Source organism: Quercus lobata, chromosome 6 (genome assembly GCF_001633185.2).
Source record: "Quercus lobata isolate SW786 chromosome 6, ValleyOak3.0 Primary Assembly, whole genome shotgun sequence".
NCBI classification, from domain to species: domain Eukaryota; kingdom Viridiplantae; phylum Streptophyta; class Magnoliopsida; order Fagales; family Fagaceae; genus Quercus; species Quercus lobata.
The window spans coordinates 13,365,260-13,380,661 of record NC_044909.1 but is presented as its reverse complement, the minus strand read 5'-3'; the positions used below and the strand labels follow the sequence as shown (position 1 = coordinate 13,380,661).

Genomic DNA, 15,402 nt, shown 5'->3' with positions numbered 1-15,402 from the left:
TTCTTTAAATGCTACAATAAATAACTTTATAAATAAACCCAATCATAATAAATATCCATTTATAAGTATCATAATTATCAACTTATGGGGAAAAAAAAAAAAACATAGAGGATATTTTTGTTTAACTTTCCTATATGAGTCTAAATTCGGTAAGGATATGGTATAAAACTAAAGTTTTACAACATTCAATAAGAGATTTCTACATTAATCATTTACTTAAAACTAAAAATATCCTCATTCTAAAAAAAAAAAAAACTAAAAATATCCTACCACACATAATTACACCATATCAGTCTTTACTTAAAACTTGAAACATGGTGTTAGTTCAACCGGTAAAATCTCTTATTTACACCCAAAACCAATTGGTGTTTTAACTTGAGCACTAATAATAAGAAAAATCATTATGGAGTGGTGCCATAACAACATTCTTATATGGTCTTGAATGTTGGGTTAGTAACATTATTGTTACCTAATTAGTAATTCATGCAATATACTAGAATGTTCAACAAAAATATAATATGGCCAAAGTTTGACTCCAAACATATTTTGAGTCTTAGGCTCCAACTACAAATAGGAAGATAACTCATTTAACTCAATCGACTAAGAGAGTTATATGTATTGCACACGACGAAACACGTCATCTACCAACAAGAAGATGACATTAGTACTCATCATATGCAATAAACATAGCTCACTTAACCCAATCAAGCCCAATACTCTAAACATGTTTGAAGCCAAACTTTTTTCATATATAGTCTGTTTGGCATTAGATTTAGCTTTTAGTTTTTATATGTATAGTTTTTTAAAACCTCACTTTTTTTTTTTTTTATGTATTTTTTCACTGTTTCAAAATTTCTCAAGGTACAAATATACTTTAGTACACTTTTAGCAAAAAATTAGATAAGTTGTTCCCAAATGAGCACATAATATTCTCTATGATTTTTTTTCCCTAAATATAATGGTTGATAATTAAGATACTTATAAATAGGTATTTATTATTGTCGGGGTAAAATTCCCAAAAGTCAACAATGGGCCTTGGACCCCGCACGGAGCCCAACCACGACCCAAAGGTAAAGCTCATGGCCCAATCCTGTGGAGCCCAGTTTGTCTTAAAAGACGTCCGAGGAGGAATGTCTCCTCGGACACACAAATATGGGCCCAATGTGCGCTCCCCGCCACAGTGAAGAACCATCCCAGACAAACGTGGGTAGTAGGATGAGCCACACACAGCAGGAAAGAGGAAAGGGTAAGACGTCCAGGGAGAAGCCACAACTGCTGCATTAAATGCGAGGAAGCTACTTTTTCAGCCGCATTAATGTGGAGAAGACAGGCGAACAGTGTTACATTGGCCAGTGCAACTCATAGAAAGATTAAATGGATATCCGATGGGACAGGCACTCAAGTGGAGGTCCAGATGGTTAACAAGTGTAAGGTCCTTATCAAATTAAGGAGGCTATATAAGAGAAGGCGATCCCCATATAGAGGGGATCGGAGAATTGAGAAAAAAGAGAGAGGGAGAGGTGAAAGAATTCTGTAGTCAGTAACTAGAGCATGAGGTGCACTTATACGTCTCCTCGGACCGATACCCTGTGAACTTAAATGGAATATTCTCACGTTCAGTCTGTTGCATGGTATACATTTAACTGACGTTCACTTCGTCCAACCCTAGTTCTGTAACCCGCTCTCTACAAATTCATTGTCTAGGGACTTTTGGGCCAGAACCACTTACTTGCTGGGCCTGGGCCCCAAAAACAGTCCCTACAATTATAATTGTGTTTATTTATGAAGTCATACTTGGAAATTTGTGGAATCTGAAATACTAGTTAAATATAGGAAACTTGAATTTCTTGCAATAATAGCAAATAAATAGACAATCTCCAAAGTTTTCAAATTTATAAGTATTCATCAATAATTTTTTTTTTGAGTCAAAAAAGTATTCATCAATAAATGTGTCCCAAGTGCACTTTCTGAAAACAAACCATACACTTTGCTATAGTAATTAGTGACTATATAATGATCTCCTTCTGTGCAATATCACAAAATAAAAAACGGGGGCTCAAAGTATTCAGAGAATAATGGCTTTTACTCTTGGTAACTCCTTTCTGGCTTCACTTCTACTAATACTTTCCTTAGCTACTTTTTCATATGGGAATGGAATAATGCCAAGTTCAATGGTAACTGATGATATGGTAAAAAATATTTGCTCAAGAACCCCAGATTCTTCTCACTGTTTGGATGTTGTAGAATCTGATCTTCGTGTGCCCGAATCTCTTCTAGGCCTTGCCCAATTCACCATCGACTTGGCACATATAAATGCTACGGAAACTATCAAGCTAATCCAATCACTTATCAAGCAGACAAAGAACCCTCAATTAAAACAGCGTTACACATTATGTTCCCAAAATTATGATATAGCCATTGGTGACCTTGACCAAGCCAAAACAGACTTGAGCTCTAGGGACTATGGTGGTGTAAACGTTGAAACGACTGGTGTCTTGAATGAAATTCGTGATTGCGAGGAAAGGTTCGAAGGGGCACCAGCTGATCCTTCAAGACTTCCAAAGAGAAATAAAGATTTAGAAAATATTTGTTCTATCATCCTAGTCATTTCTAATATTATGTCCCAGTGAACTTTGCTTCATTTGAATGCATTGAGGCCAAAATGGTTAATGGCTATGCTCACCCTTTATCGAGATGAATAAGATCTATTTAATTTAGACAGTTGATAAAGTATATTTTTCTTACAATATTAATTCTATTTTTTTTTTTTTTTGGTTTAATTTATATACATCATTTCTTAACACCCTTATAATATGAATGAGATCGAGTGTTTCTAACTCGATATTCTACTTGTGTAGTACAACAAGGTGGATGGTCTAGTAACAAAGCTTACTTATGCATTGTTTGTTAATTTTCACCAATTGATGTCACTAGATTACATTATTTTAATCGGTTTTAATTAGCTTAACTGGTAAAGTCTCTTAGCGTCAAATAAGAGATTTAAGATTCAATCCCCACCTACACCAAAAAAACAATTAGTGTCTTGATATGATGAGAAAGATCAATTATCATGAACGAATGTCATATGTTAAAACTATCTTAAAAGGAAAGGAAGAAAAAAAAAAAAAAAAAACTATTTGCCTATACATTTTTTTTTTTTTAATATTTTAAGAATCCAAAATTCTGCACTTTAATGCCCCTTTAAGTTACAAGTTCAGGTTACTGAACTCGGTTTGGCTATACTTCTTTAGGAAATAAATAAAATCACCATGCTTATCTTGGCAAAAAAAAAAAATGGTGTCGTTTAAACCTCTAGCAAACTGGCACTACAAAATACCATACGTATATATAAGTCATGTCCTAAGGTTTTTACAACCGAATCGTTTGATTCACCCAAGAGGAAGATGATGAAAGGTTACTAGATTTCTTGGTAACGAAGGCGATTTGAAAGGCCATAAATAATGGAGTATCCAAACTACCATAAATAAAAAGGAAACTTCAAATGCATGCATGACAATAATTAATAAATCTTAAATGCTTCACACGCTTAAACTTCCACTTCGCTGACTATATAATGTTCTTCTTGCAATCAAATAAAACAATTCTACAACTTCAGAATAGAGTGGAAGCTATCAAAAAAGAGATACAAATGGCTATTCCATTACCTAGCTCATCCTCTATATGCTCTCTTTTGCTAATGATCCTATTCATAAGTACTCCCTCATCAGCAAATCTAGTTTTGAAAGTGAGCGAGTCTACGATTAATGCTATCTGCACTAAGACCCTAAATCCCTCTTTCTGTTTGGGGATTCTAAAATCATATGCTGATCATCCCCACAAAAGAGACATTACAGGCCTTGCTCGAATAACCATTTACTTAGCAAAATCCAATGCTACAACCACAAGTGACCAAATCCACTCCCTAATACAACACACTGATAATCCTCAACTAAAGGAAAGGTACACTTCTTGTTCCAAAAACTATGATAATGCTATTGATGACTTTAAGCAAGCCAAAAAGAGATTGATAGAAGGTAACAAGAATGGTCTAGAGGATGCAGCGGCTACTGCTATGGGAGAGTTTAATGCTTGTGGAGAAAACTTTAGGCAACCACCAGCTGATCCATCTACACTACAAAAAAGCAACAAGAATTTGTTAGATTTTTGTAGTATCGTTCTGGTTATGACCAAATTTCTGCCTTGATCAAGCATAGTCTTTATATACGTGTATTTGGCTGGATGATCAAGTTGTAACGTCAATATGATCTATAAAATAATCTTACATGTTTTCTTGTAAATATGGTTTTATTTATCGATTGATAGATACGATAGGATTTGAAATTTATGACGTTTTTACTAATGATTTTTCTTTTAGCATCAAGCCAAAATACTAACTTTTTTACTTATTTAATTTTTTGAGGAGTGAGTTGAGTAAATTGGAACTAGATTAGTTATTTATTTAATAATGTTTTAAGCCTAGCTAATTAAGTGTTGGCTTTTGAGGAGTGGTACTATTATATGAGGTCCATTGTTACCGTCAAGTTATAGCATTGGTGAAAACTTAAATTTAGCTCTTTAGATGTAGGCCTTTTGGTTCTCCAATTAAATTCAAACAATTTATTGCATTAATTAATGAAACACAAACAATATTTTCCTTTCCAAAGTCAATTAATTATAGGAAAAAGTTAACGGATGCTCTAAGAGTATTGATTTAAGAAATATTTTAAAAAACTTTTTATGAAAAAAAAAAAAAAAATTTTAACAACTTTTTATATTTCTCATGAAGGTGGTGTCAATACTTTCCTAAAATGGTTTATTAATTCCTTCTCTAAGGGCACCCGTTAACCGGACCCTTCATGAGTTTGAATCAAATTGGGAAATTTACTAATCAATTATACTCCATTCCTACCCATTGACTTATTTCTTTTAGCTTCCAAAACTTGTTTTGGAGAATTAAACAAAAAAAAAAAGAAGAAGAATTTTTTGTGTTTCCAAAATTAAAAATACGTTTGTTTTTTTTATTTTATTTTATTTTTTTATTTTAAGAGTTTTAACATATGACGTTCGATAGCTCTTTATCATCAGATTAACATAACAATCGATTTTTGGTGTAGGCGAGAATTACCAATTAAGCTAATTGCAATCCAAAAAAAAAAAAAGTTTGGTTAGTTTGACTATTAACTATACGATGAACCAATATATTATATATTGTTTCTTAGGTTATTCTATGATTTTTTTATTAATAATAGAAAAAAAAGATGTGTCTAAACAATCACATGCCAGCATAGTAGGTACATGCATTTGTTGCCAGACTAAACAAGCTTACTAAAGTCTAAACACGTAGGCATTGTTTGTATCTTTCAAAACATAAGAACAAGCTTACTAAAGTCTAAACACGTAGGCATTGTTTGTATCTTTCAAAACATTAGAACGAAACCTAAACATGAAGTCTCATTTAACTCTAGGCTTGGGTCGTTTCTTCATATATCATTGGTAATTGATGCTTGAGTTTGTCATGTTTGGTAATTCTGCGAGTCAGGCTATGAACTAAAGAGGATTTCATGGATGATGAGAGGAAAGTGAGTTTCGGTTTGGCCGCAAGTTTAATTTGGACTTTGTTATTGTGCATTTGGTTTTGCCTTTTTGTTTTAGCTAGGACTCAAAGCCTAGACTTCATTAAGTTCATTTAGTTTCTTTGTGTTTTCATAACTGAAAACGGATTATTAGCTATTCTCAGTTTCCTTTGGAAATTGAGATTTGGAAACTATTTTTGTTTCCTGTCTATTTTGAGTTACCAAACAAATTTTTTGGTCTAGAAAATAGAAAATTGGGAAAAAAAAAAGTAGTTGCCAAACATACCCTAGATAGGGATACCACTTCATTTCTTAGGCCCAATAATTAAGCCTATCATCACCTGTCAATGAGCAATATTAAGATGCTTTTAACTATTTATGGATAAGACTTCCACTGTGATTAACTCAACACATCTGGACAATATATTTAGTAGTAAAAAACTTGAGTGAAGATTTAACCATACTCTCCAATATCAAAACATAGAAGATAGAAATGATAGACTTTGAGTTAGGGGTGTCAATTCGGGTTAGCGTGTCGGGTTCGTGTCGTGTCGAGGTAGGGGTATTCGACTAAATAACTCAACCCTAACCCGACCCATTTAATAATCGTGTCATGATCCTTCAACCCTAACCTGACCTATTAATAAGGCGAGTTGACCTGATCCAACCCATTTGACATGCTTAATAAACGAGTCGTGTTGGGTTGACACGAATGTAACACAACTTATTTCAACCTGCATAATATTAAATATAACATCCATCTAGAATTTTTTTTTTTTTTTTTTTTTTTTTACATCCCAAAAAGCAGTGCATACACCTCAAGTCTTCAACCCACATTCAAAATACTATAGTTCAACAAAAATATAACATTCATCTAGAAATAAGTTCTTTACACTCCAAAAGAAGTGCATACACTTCAACCCAAATTCAAAATAACAAAGTTTGACAAAAATAAAATAACATAGTTCAACAAAAATATAATATCCTTGGAACTCGCTAGATGCTAAGTATCAATATTGAAAGAATTTGAGCAAACAGTAGACTAATCCTGATTATGACCACGATTATCATCCATAGATTCTTTATTGATGTCAAAATTCATAACATCTTCCACAAGCTCATCCAATTTTATTTGTGCAAGTTTTATGCCAAAAAAAAAGAAAAAAAAGTATTAGTAATTCTAGGATCTGAAAGTTTCAATTTCTAATTATATCTCTTATAAATTTTTGTAATTACTCACTTTGCTTTTTAAATTTAAACTATATGTTGGATATAAAAGGTATTTGACAAATCTAAAATAAAATAAATATTTATTTGTTATACGACTTAAACGGGTTGTGTTAAGTGGGTCATTTTAGGTTGACACAAATAAATTGGCGTGTCAAACGTGTCTATTGCGGGTTACACGGGTTGACCCGCTTATGATACATTTCTTATTGTGTCGCTTTCGGGTTGACCCGTTTATGACCCAAACCCATTAAGGCCCAACCCTAACTCGAAAAAACCCGTGTTGGGTTCGTGTCGTGTTCGCGGGTTGGGTCAAACATTGACACCCCTACTTTGAGTTCCTTTTTTGTGCTAGAGAAGAGAAACAAAGTAGAGCTTAAATTAGCAGCTTTTTGGAATAATTGAGAAATTTGCATAGGTTTCCATAAATTTATTAATTTTTGGGAACAATCTCTAATCTAACTTGACATAACAAAGATAAAACAAAAAGAAAGACACTTCACCACATTCAATGAGATAAGACCTGATTTTTAAACCTTATGCATAGCAAAGTTCCAATAAGAGGCAGCATAGATGGATCTAAGATGACTGTCACTGCTCTTTTGATTCAGATATCAACGGTAGTAGGTTTGAAGTCAACCACAAGGACTTTATCCAAGCTGGAAAGGAACCCGTTTGCAAATTCAACATGAACAGGATGAGCTATATACTCTGCAAGCCCCTCTTTAGTCTCAAATGTAGATTCAAAGACATGAGTGAAACCATGATGCAGGTTTTCAATGCTGATATCCTTGCCCCTGTTAAAGTAGTTGTAATATTAATATACAATAAGTGACAAACAAAGTTAAGATCTATGAAGTTAGGAAGGCAACTTAAAACAGTATTTCAGTTACCAAAATTCACTATAGATTTTATATATTCAGTGAAGACTTGGTAAGAGAAGATTACTGATTTAATAGCTATGAGCACAGGGGCAGATTTTTCAAAACAAATTCAATGGACATAAACAACTTGTCTAAATTTTGACAAGCTAAAAAAACCTACATAGGTTTGTATATACGTATATTTTCAGTTGATATCCGGCTATCTGATATTCATATTTCACAATGTGTGCTTGACTAAGTACAATAGTTGGGATCATCCCAGATTCAAGAGACAGCCAATAATTTCAAAAACCAGTAGCATTCCACTTCACCACGGATTGCAATATTCCAATCATTATTTTTCAAATCAAACTTTGCTTGCATTTGTGCTTAGTGTTATATATTTTGTTCATAGCCAGTCCTAAGCCCAGGAAAAAGAGAAGGGTTGCAGTAGATTGACGACCAGCATAAAAATTTAAATTCTCTATTAGGAATTTTGTCTAATCAATGTTTTAATTATTCAATTGTTAGAACAGGTGGGTCAGGTGGGATTCAAACCCTGGTTCTTCTTATAAAGCAGACCAAACAATGCCCTAAGGGCCTAAGTAACAAGGCTATTGGCTATTTTATCTAATCAATGTATTCATCTATCCAACAATTTAAGGTCTAGTGGTTGCTTGTAGCATTCATAACCATCAACACAAGTCTCTCATTCATTCAATCAAGATGTTAGAACTGATGAGCAGGCAGCACAAGTGTGTAAGAGCTTGATATCATGCCAAGAAGAATATCATTTCTTTTCTTTATGGCAATTGATAACTAAATAACTAAAGTGGTTTTAATAAGTATTGTAGGGTGATCAATGTAGATATTTTCTCAAATGCTTTGGAGTTGAAACCCTTCCAATCATTACTAAACAAATTACAGAAGTAAAAATAAAATTCAATATCTTGCCTAAGTAAACAATATGTAATGTGTCACATTCAATGTTTTGCTTTATAAAACAGCCTGTACTTCCCCTTTCTCATCTAAATATGATACTCCTAGCATGCAATGCAACCTAAGAATGTCAAGGTGGGAAATAAACAGTCAGACTTAATGTAACAAGTAACAAGTGTGAAGGTAACAGATTATTTGCTTAATGAAATTTGCCGTAAGACACAAAATCTGTCTTCCTTCTTGGGGATTCTGAAATCCAAACCCCATAAGCCATTAAAGATCTTCTAGGCTCCTACCCAATTTTCTATCAACTTTTAGTATGTGACAATGCTACAAACACTCCAAACCTAATCTGCTTTCTTATTAACAAACAACTGGCCCTCAAGTCTCAACTAAAAAAATGATTTAGATTTTTACTTGATAAATTATGACGATGCCATTGGAGGCATCATGAAAGTTGAAACCCAACAAAACTCGAAACTCTAGTTCACACATTAGGTGAATCTTGCAGCATCAGGTTCCATGAACCAAGTTGATGACCGTTAAGAAGACACCTTAAAAGCCACCATCTCATCACCCAAAATAGAATTTAGGATTTGGAAGATCTTTGTAATATACATCTGAGTTGAATTTTATAGGATTTCACAAAAGTCAACAACAATAACAACTAAGCAGTCCCAAAATTTTGGAGTCAGATCCCCAACAAAGTCGGCCACATTTCACTAAAATCAATTTTTTTTTTTTTTAAAAAAAAAAAAAAATCATCTTTATTGGAATTTATTTCAACCTTTGGCGACTGATGATAGCTCTTTATTGGAATATAATTATATAACACACATATTAATTCTAGCTTCCATAATCTTACAGACCCAATTGCCAATTCATCAATATCAAATGTCACCTCATATACAAACGTTAATTTATACAAAAAATGAAAATTCAAAGACAGCAAAAGCAGAAATGGAGATCGGTCAACGTTAAAAGAGTTGAAACCAAAATAAAAAAGGAAATTGATGAGAGTTGATGGGTTTTTTTTTTTTTTTTACCAGTGGAGAGACTTCATGGGTTCAATGATGTTGACGAGGTTCGCATAGCCCTTGATGTATTCCTCTATCTGGTTCTCTGAGATTCCATCTTTGAACTTGGCCAGCAACATGTGCTTCACCACTCCCTTCCCTTCCTCCATCTCTCTCTCTCTCTCTCTCTCTCTCTCTCTCTTTGAAGTTTGAACTTTGAAGATCAGCTTTCTTACCTTTTGTGTCTTTCCTGAGTTTCCTCTTATTAATACCACGCAGTTCACGCCTAATGCTATTTATTATGGTTAATTATGTTGTGAATATTATTATGGGTTATTACTTATTATTATACCACTGGTCAAAGATTTCCTAAAATTCTTGAAGATTTTATCTCAATTTATCTTTACGTATTTAGAGGTATCAAAAAGTTTGTTATTATTTTTCTTACTTTTAAAAATACTCTTAATTTAATTAACTTATTATCATCCCTAAAACATAAAAATAAGATTAAAACTATAAATTGACAAAAATTAAAAACAAAAAACCTATCATAAAACTAAACCATGTTATATAAAACTTCCCACTACCCCATCTACATAACCAAAACTACCCGATGTTCTCATATAAAAAAAAAACCCCAAGTTCCTATATAAAAAAAAATCTATCTAAAAAAAGAGTATCATTACACGCACAATGAGGCTATTATTATTATTATTATTATTATTAAGAGAATTTAGAAATTTAGTTATACCTTCATAAAATGTCAAAAATACACCTAAACTAATTAGATAATCTTTATTCTTAAAAAAAAAAAAAGATAGTGTTTCAAAAAAAATAAAAATAAATAATAGGGTTAAAATTGTAATTCAACAAAATTAAAAAAAAAAAAAAAACTACTTGAGAAACTTTTATCCTAAAAATTAGCACACTCTCTAATTTTTTTTTTTTTGATAAGAACACACTCTCTATTTAAATATATCTTACGCACATTTAATAGATTTTTTTTTTCTAAAAACTAGCACACAGTAAATCCAGTAGTTTATTCTATTTCAAATACTAAATTTTAGTTCTTTAAGACCTTCTCCCCTCTCCCTGTATCCATGCATATGTTAAAATGCTTAGTATTTTTTTTTTTTTAATTAATCAAGTTAAACAACCAATATCATCCATCAATTTAGATTCTTCAAATGTCAAATGCAAAGTTAAATTTAAGTAGAATCCAATGTGTAATTCTAGATAAAATAGTGAATAAGCTTATCAATTGGTTAAATAAATTAAAGAGGAAAAAAACATAAAGCATAATCTGAATAAATAGAAATGACAAACTGAAAAGAAGAATTTTGAACCTGTCAAGATTTTAAAGTCATTTTCACTTTAAATTCAAATAAGATAATTCTTTGTTAAGGAAGAGAGAACACACTATATATATGGTCCATTATTATATAGAGTCTTCTTAATTCTTATTGCTAAACAAAGATAATGTGAGAGCATTTGCTAAACAAAGTGAATTATAGATTGCCATCATTAGAGGGTATTTTAAACCAAAGATAGATCAAAGGGTTAAACTTAAAAGTAAATGTGAGAGCACCAGTTCGAATGAGAGACTTGAGCAGTGTAAAATTTTTGGGGAAAAATGTGAATGAAGCCTCAGGAGTCAGGACAACACGGAAGAAGACGGGTCACCAATGCGTTCCACATGCATATTCCCTAGCTCTCTTATACAGTGGAATCTAAATGCATTAACAGGGAATAATCATATATCTATAAATGAGACAATTGTTGGAGAGAATGGAGACTTTGAGATTCGAACTAACAATATATGATATGTGGCGTGGTCTCATGAATATGTAATTTATGTTACCACTTGGGTTTCGTAATAGATGGTTATGGTTTTGATAATTTGTTCTTTTAATTTTTTAAAGATTATTGGGATTTTATTTGGAAGAAAGGCATATATAATAATGGGATATTATGTTACCCTTGGGATGCTCAATGTATCTAATGTTATCGTTTTGATATTGCTAATTGGATGTTTTAATTTTTAAAAGTGATTCGGCCGGATTTCTATTTGGATGAAAAGTATATGATAAAAGATTTTTTTTTTTTTTTTTTGGGAGGAAATATGATAATAAGAATTTATATTTATAAGTTACACAAGTATATATGATGGGTCATGATTCAACTACCTAACTTTTTAACTTATTCTTACAATGAGGAAGCGTAAGTTTATAGTTTAGACTCAAGATTCTTAGGTAGAAAGTGGATTTTACTTCAATAACAAGTATAGTGAGAGTCACTATTTAAAATAAGGACAAAATTTAGTTATAAAATTTGTTGTAGTTATAGGCTACAACCTTACTCAATATCTTTTTATTAAAGGTCAATTTTGACAAAATCCACTAATAGATTACATTTTCTTCTTATATTCTTCATACTTGTAAAATTACTAGAAAATTAAAGATTAATAATTATGTTATCAATAAATTGTTTAAATTGCAAATTTTGTAATTTAAAATTATGCATAATATATAAATTTATAGATCATATAGTGAATAATATTCAATTGACACAAAATTTAGCATGTGTATTAAGAGCGTAAAGATCATGTAATTCAACGGTTAAATTTTCAAATTATGTAGTAATGTTTATTTTAAGAATAAGGTTGTAACCTTAGGTTACAATCAGTTTTATAACTAAACTTTATCCTAAAAATAATTTTTTTAGACTAGAGTTTGTTAGTTAGTGTGGGGCCCAACAATTTGTGGTCCTGGCCCATTTTTACATTAGGGCCCAAGGCCCGAGCCGAGGAGGGGTAAAGCCGAGGATGTGTAATAAAAATCCAAGTAATCTTGAAATATAGCCGAGGATAATTCTGTCCTCGGCATATCCGAGGTCTCCCTGAAAGTAAGGGCAAGAACAGTATAGGAACAGTTTGGAAAAAGAAATCTAAAATATCTATGTCAATAGAGAAGGGGACCCTAGATAGTATAACGACCAAGGACAAAGGGAAAGCTGCCATTACTGTCATTGAATACTCTGCACCTGACAGAGCCATGCTCTTTACCTTTTACAACCACCCCCAACCAATTTGGGTATGGGCTGATGGAACAAGTATCAGTCTTGGAAAGTTGATCTTACACGTGGACGTAGGATAAGGGATACAGGCTAATATAAAAAGGAAAAGGAAGCAATCCGAAAGGGGTGGGGGGAAAAAAGGTCAAGAACCAGAGCCTCCCAAACCGCCTCAAGGAGAAAGACTCCTCGAGTGAACACGGTTTAATTCTGTATAAACACCACGACTAACCCCCGTCCGGTGACCAAGGCCTAACCTTTCAAACCTACGCTCTATAAGTGATATTGTTTGGGCCTTTTTACGTACGAACCCAATATCATTTTGGGTCGTTACAAATTGAGTCCTTACAATTGGCGTCGTCTGTGGGGAAGGCTTGTGTGTTGGCATAGGCGGTGAGTTGAGACAGTCCCCCCGTCATTTCCAACAGCCAGTTGTAGTGTTCTAGTGTAAAGTTCCACTAGGGGCTAAGTTTCTTCACTAGGGGTTGCGCTTCGTAGCGTCAGCAACACGAATGGTTCTAGGGGCTTAGCCGAGGAGATAATCCCCCTAAACCAAGGTCCCACGCCATAGCCGAGGGGTTAATTCTCCCAACTACTTAAAAATCAAGTTTTGGACAGAACCAAGGTATTGCATGGTCTTCGGACTCAAACCTATGGGGAAACCAACTACTTAAAAATCAAGTTTTGGACAGAACCAAGGTATTGCATAGTCCTCGGACTCAAACCTATGGGGAAACCAACCACTTAAAAATCAAGTTTTTGACAGAACCAAGGTATTGCATGGTCCTCGGACTCAAACCTATAGGGAAACCAACTACTTAAAAATCAAGTTTTGGATAGAACCAAGGTATTGTATGGTCCTCGGACTCAAACCTATGGAGAAACCAACTACTTAAAAATCGAGTTTTGGACAGAATTAAGGTATTGCATGGTCCTCGGACTCAAACCTATGGGAAAACCAACTACTTAAAAATCAAGTTTTGAACAGAACCAAGGAATCGCATGGTCCTCGGACTCAAACCCATGGAAAAATCAGCTACTTAAGGAGAATTCTAAGTCGCTCAATCGTCGGACCAAATACCAGAAAAGACTAAGGTTATGAAGGTCAGTAGAAAGATGGCGAAACACCTTATTACTCAGCGACCCGCAGGGGCTGTTCATTTTGGGTTACATATCCTCAGATGATTACTTTCTACACAGCACCGAGCATTCAGCCATCATCTCGTTCAGCTTGGGGTGTACAACCCTTTTTCAGGTCGGTCTTATTGTGCAAGGTAGCTTCAGTAAGTTCATAATAACATCTTTTTTCTTAGTAAGGGTTTCGGCCCTAAGTATTGTTTTCTCAGGTCGGCATTATTATGCCAGACAGCTCTAATAAGCTCATAATAACATCTTTTTCTTTTTTCTTAGTAAGGGTTTCTGCCCTAAGTATCATTTGTTTAAATCGGCATTATTATGCTGGATAGTTTCAATAAGCGCAAAGTAAGGTCTTTTTATTAACAGGGATTTCAGCCCTAAGCATCGTTCATAACATAAAAATGAAAAGAAGTCATACAGTAGTACATCCATTCATGGCATAACCATTGTAGGAAAGAAAGAATACATAGAATAAAACAAATGACAACTTTTATTAATGTAAAGAAGTAGTGCAACATACAATGAAGGGCTTAAACAAGCCTATATAGGAAACAAATTACAAGAACTAAAAATAAAAATAAAAAACAACAAAAATAAGAAGTCTTGCTAAATTCTACTCTAGTAACTACCATATTGAAAGGAGGACCTCTTTTGATGGATGAGGAGAAGAAGAGGAAGAAGGAAAAGAACTAGGATGGATCTGGTGATGGGAAAGAAGAAGAAGGGAGGTAAAAGGAGGCATCAGTGAAGGAATAGAGAAAGAAGCAGGGATACTTAGTCCCTGCGTCAGCCCTGACTCCTAACATGCTGGTGTCATATTAGCTATGCTCATGTGAGAGCGGCTGGTATTGATAATGGATAACCCCAGCTCAATCGCACCAAAATCTTGATGCGACTAGCATCTGCTTCGGATTTTGGCTGAAGGAGGATGGGAAGCAGCTTGAGTCTCTACCAAACCTGCCCTGACCGAGCCATCTTAAATTTCAGAGGGACATAACACTTTTGAGAAGGATGTGCTCTTTTCATCCCCGCTTCTACTTCAAATGTGTCACACTATAAGCTTTGGCTATGCTGATAAGGAAGACTTTGAGCACAGCTTGAGGGTTGAGGCTTTAGGAAGGTTAAAGAGTCTTTATGCGAAGGGAATACCCTCGCATTTGGTTTCTTATATGGAAGGTGAATTAAGGGGCATTTAATCCGTACAGATTTCCAAGAAGATCTGCAATTAAGGTAGCGTCTGTTCAACTCCCCAATGTCATCTATAATCGTCAAATTTGATCGACCTCGGTGTAAATCTATTAAAGATGCGCCTCGTACATTGAAACGGTAGGAGCGCCCAGTGTGAAAATCTAGACGAATGTTTCGTAACCCAGCGCATTTACTAAATAGATGAAGGGACGCCAACACTAATGAAGATTAAAGCTGAATGAACTGTAATAAAGGCTAGGCATCGCCAAAACCCTCCTCTCCGACTAAGAGGTCGAACAGCAGGATTTTGAGAGGCTATTGTGGGGCCCAACAATTTGTGGTCATGACCCATTTTTATATTGGGGCCCAAGGCCCGAGCCGAGGAGG

The 15,402-nt window shown here is 34.0% G+C and overlaps 3 protein-coding genes across 3 annotated transcripts; 2 read left to right on the top strand and 1 right to left on the bottom strand.

The window, feature by feature from the left end:
* Positions 1-2,075: 2,075 nt before the first annotated feature.
* LOC115949861 (pectinesterase inhibitor-like) lies at positions 2,076-2,630 on the top strand. The gene has a single exon (XM_031067128.1). The coding sequence runs from the start codon at positions 2,076-2,078 to the stop codon at positions 2,628-2,630; it is 555 nt and encodes a 184-aa protein (XP_030922988.1).
* A 1,019-nt stretch (positions 2,631-3,649) lies between these two features.
* LOC115949860 (pectinesterase inhibitor-like) lies at positions 3,650-4,204 on the top strand. Its single transcript, XM_031067127.1, has one exon. It carries the CDS (start codon positions 3,650-3,652, stop codon positions 4,202-4,204), a length of 555 nt encoding a protein of 184 aa, XP_030922987.1.
* Positions 4,205-7,170: 2,966 nt separating this feature from the next.
* Positions 7,171-9,920, bottom strand: LOC115993967 (stress-response A/B barrel domain-containing protein HS1). The gene is made up of 2 exons (XM_031117966.1): positions 9,649-9,920; positions 7,171-7,597 (listed from the first exon to the last, which is right to left on the bottom strand). Exons 1-2 carry the CDS (start codon positions 9,786-9,788, stop codon positions 7,408-7,410), a joined length of 330 nt encoding a protein of 109 aa, XP_030973826.1. The 5' UTR covers positions 9,789-9,920; the 3' UTR covers positions 7,171-7,407.
* Between the last annotated feature and the right edge of the window lie 5,482 nt (positions 9,921-15,402).

Excerpts from the sequence above, each read along its gene's own strand:
- LOC115949861 (XM_031067128.1), top strand. The coding sequence starts at position 2,076 with ATGGCTTTTACTCTTGGTAACTCCTTTCTGGCTTCACTTCTACTAATA.
- LOC115949860 (XM_031067127.1), top strand. The coding sequence starts at position 3,650 with ATGGCTATTCCATTACCTAGCTCATCCTCTATATGCTCTCTTTTGCTA.
- LOC115993967 (XM_031117966.1), bottom strand. The coding sequence starts at position 9,788 with ATGGAGGAAGGGAAGGGAGTGGTGAAGCACATGTTGCTGGCCAAGTTC. Across the intron at positions 7,598-9,648 it reads CCCATGAAGTCTCTCCACTG|GGGCAAGGATATCAGCATTG; the intron begins GTAAAAAAAAAA and ends CTACTTTAACAG.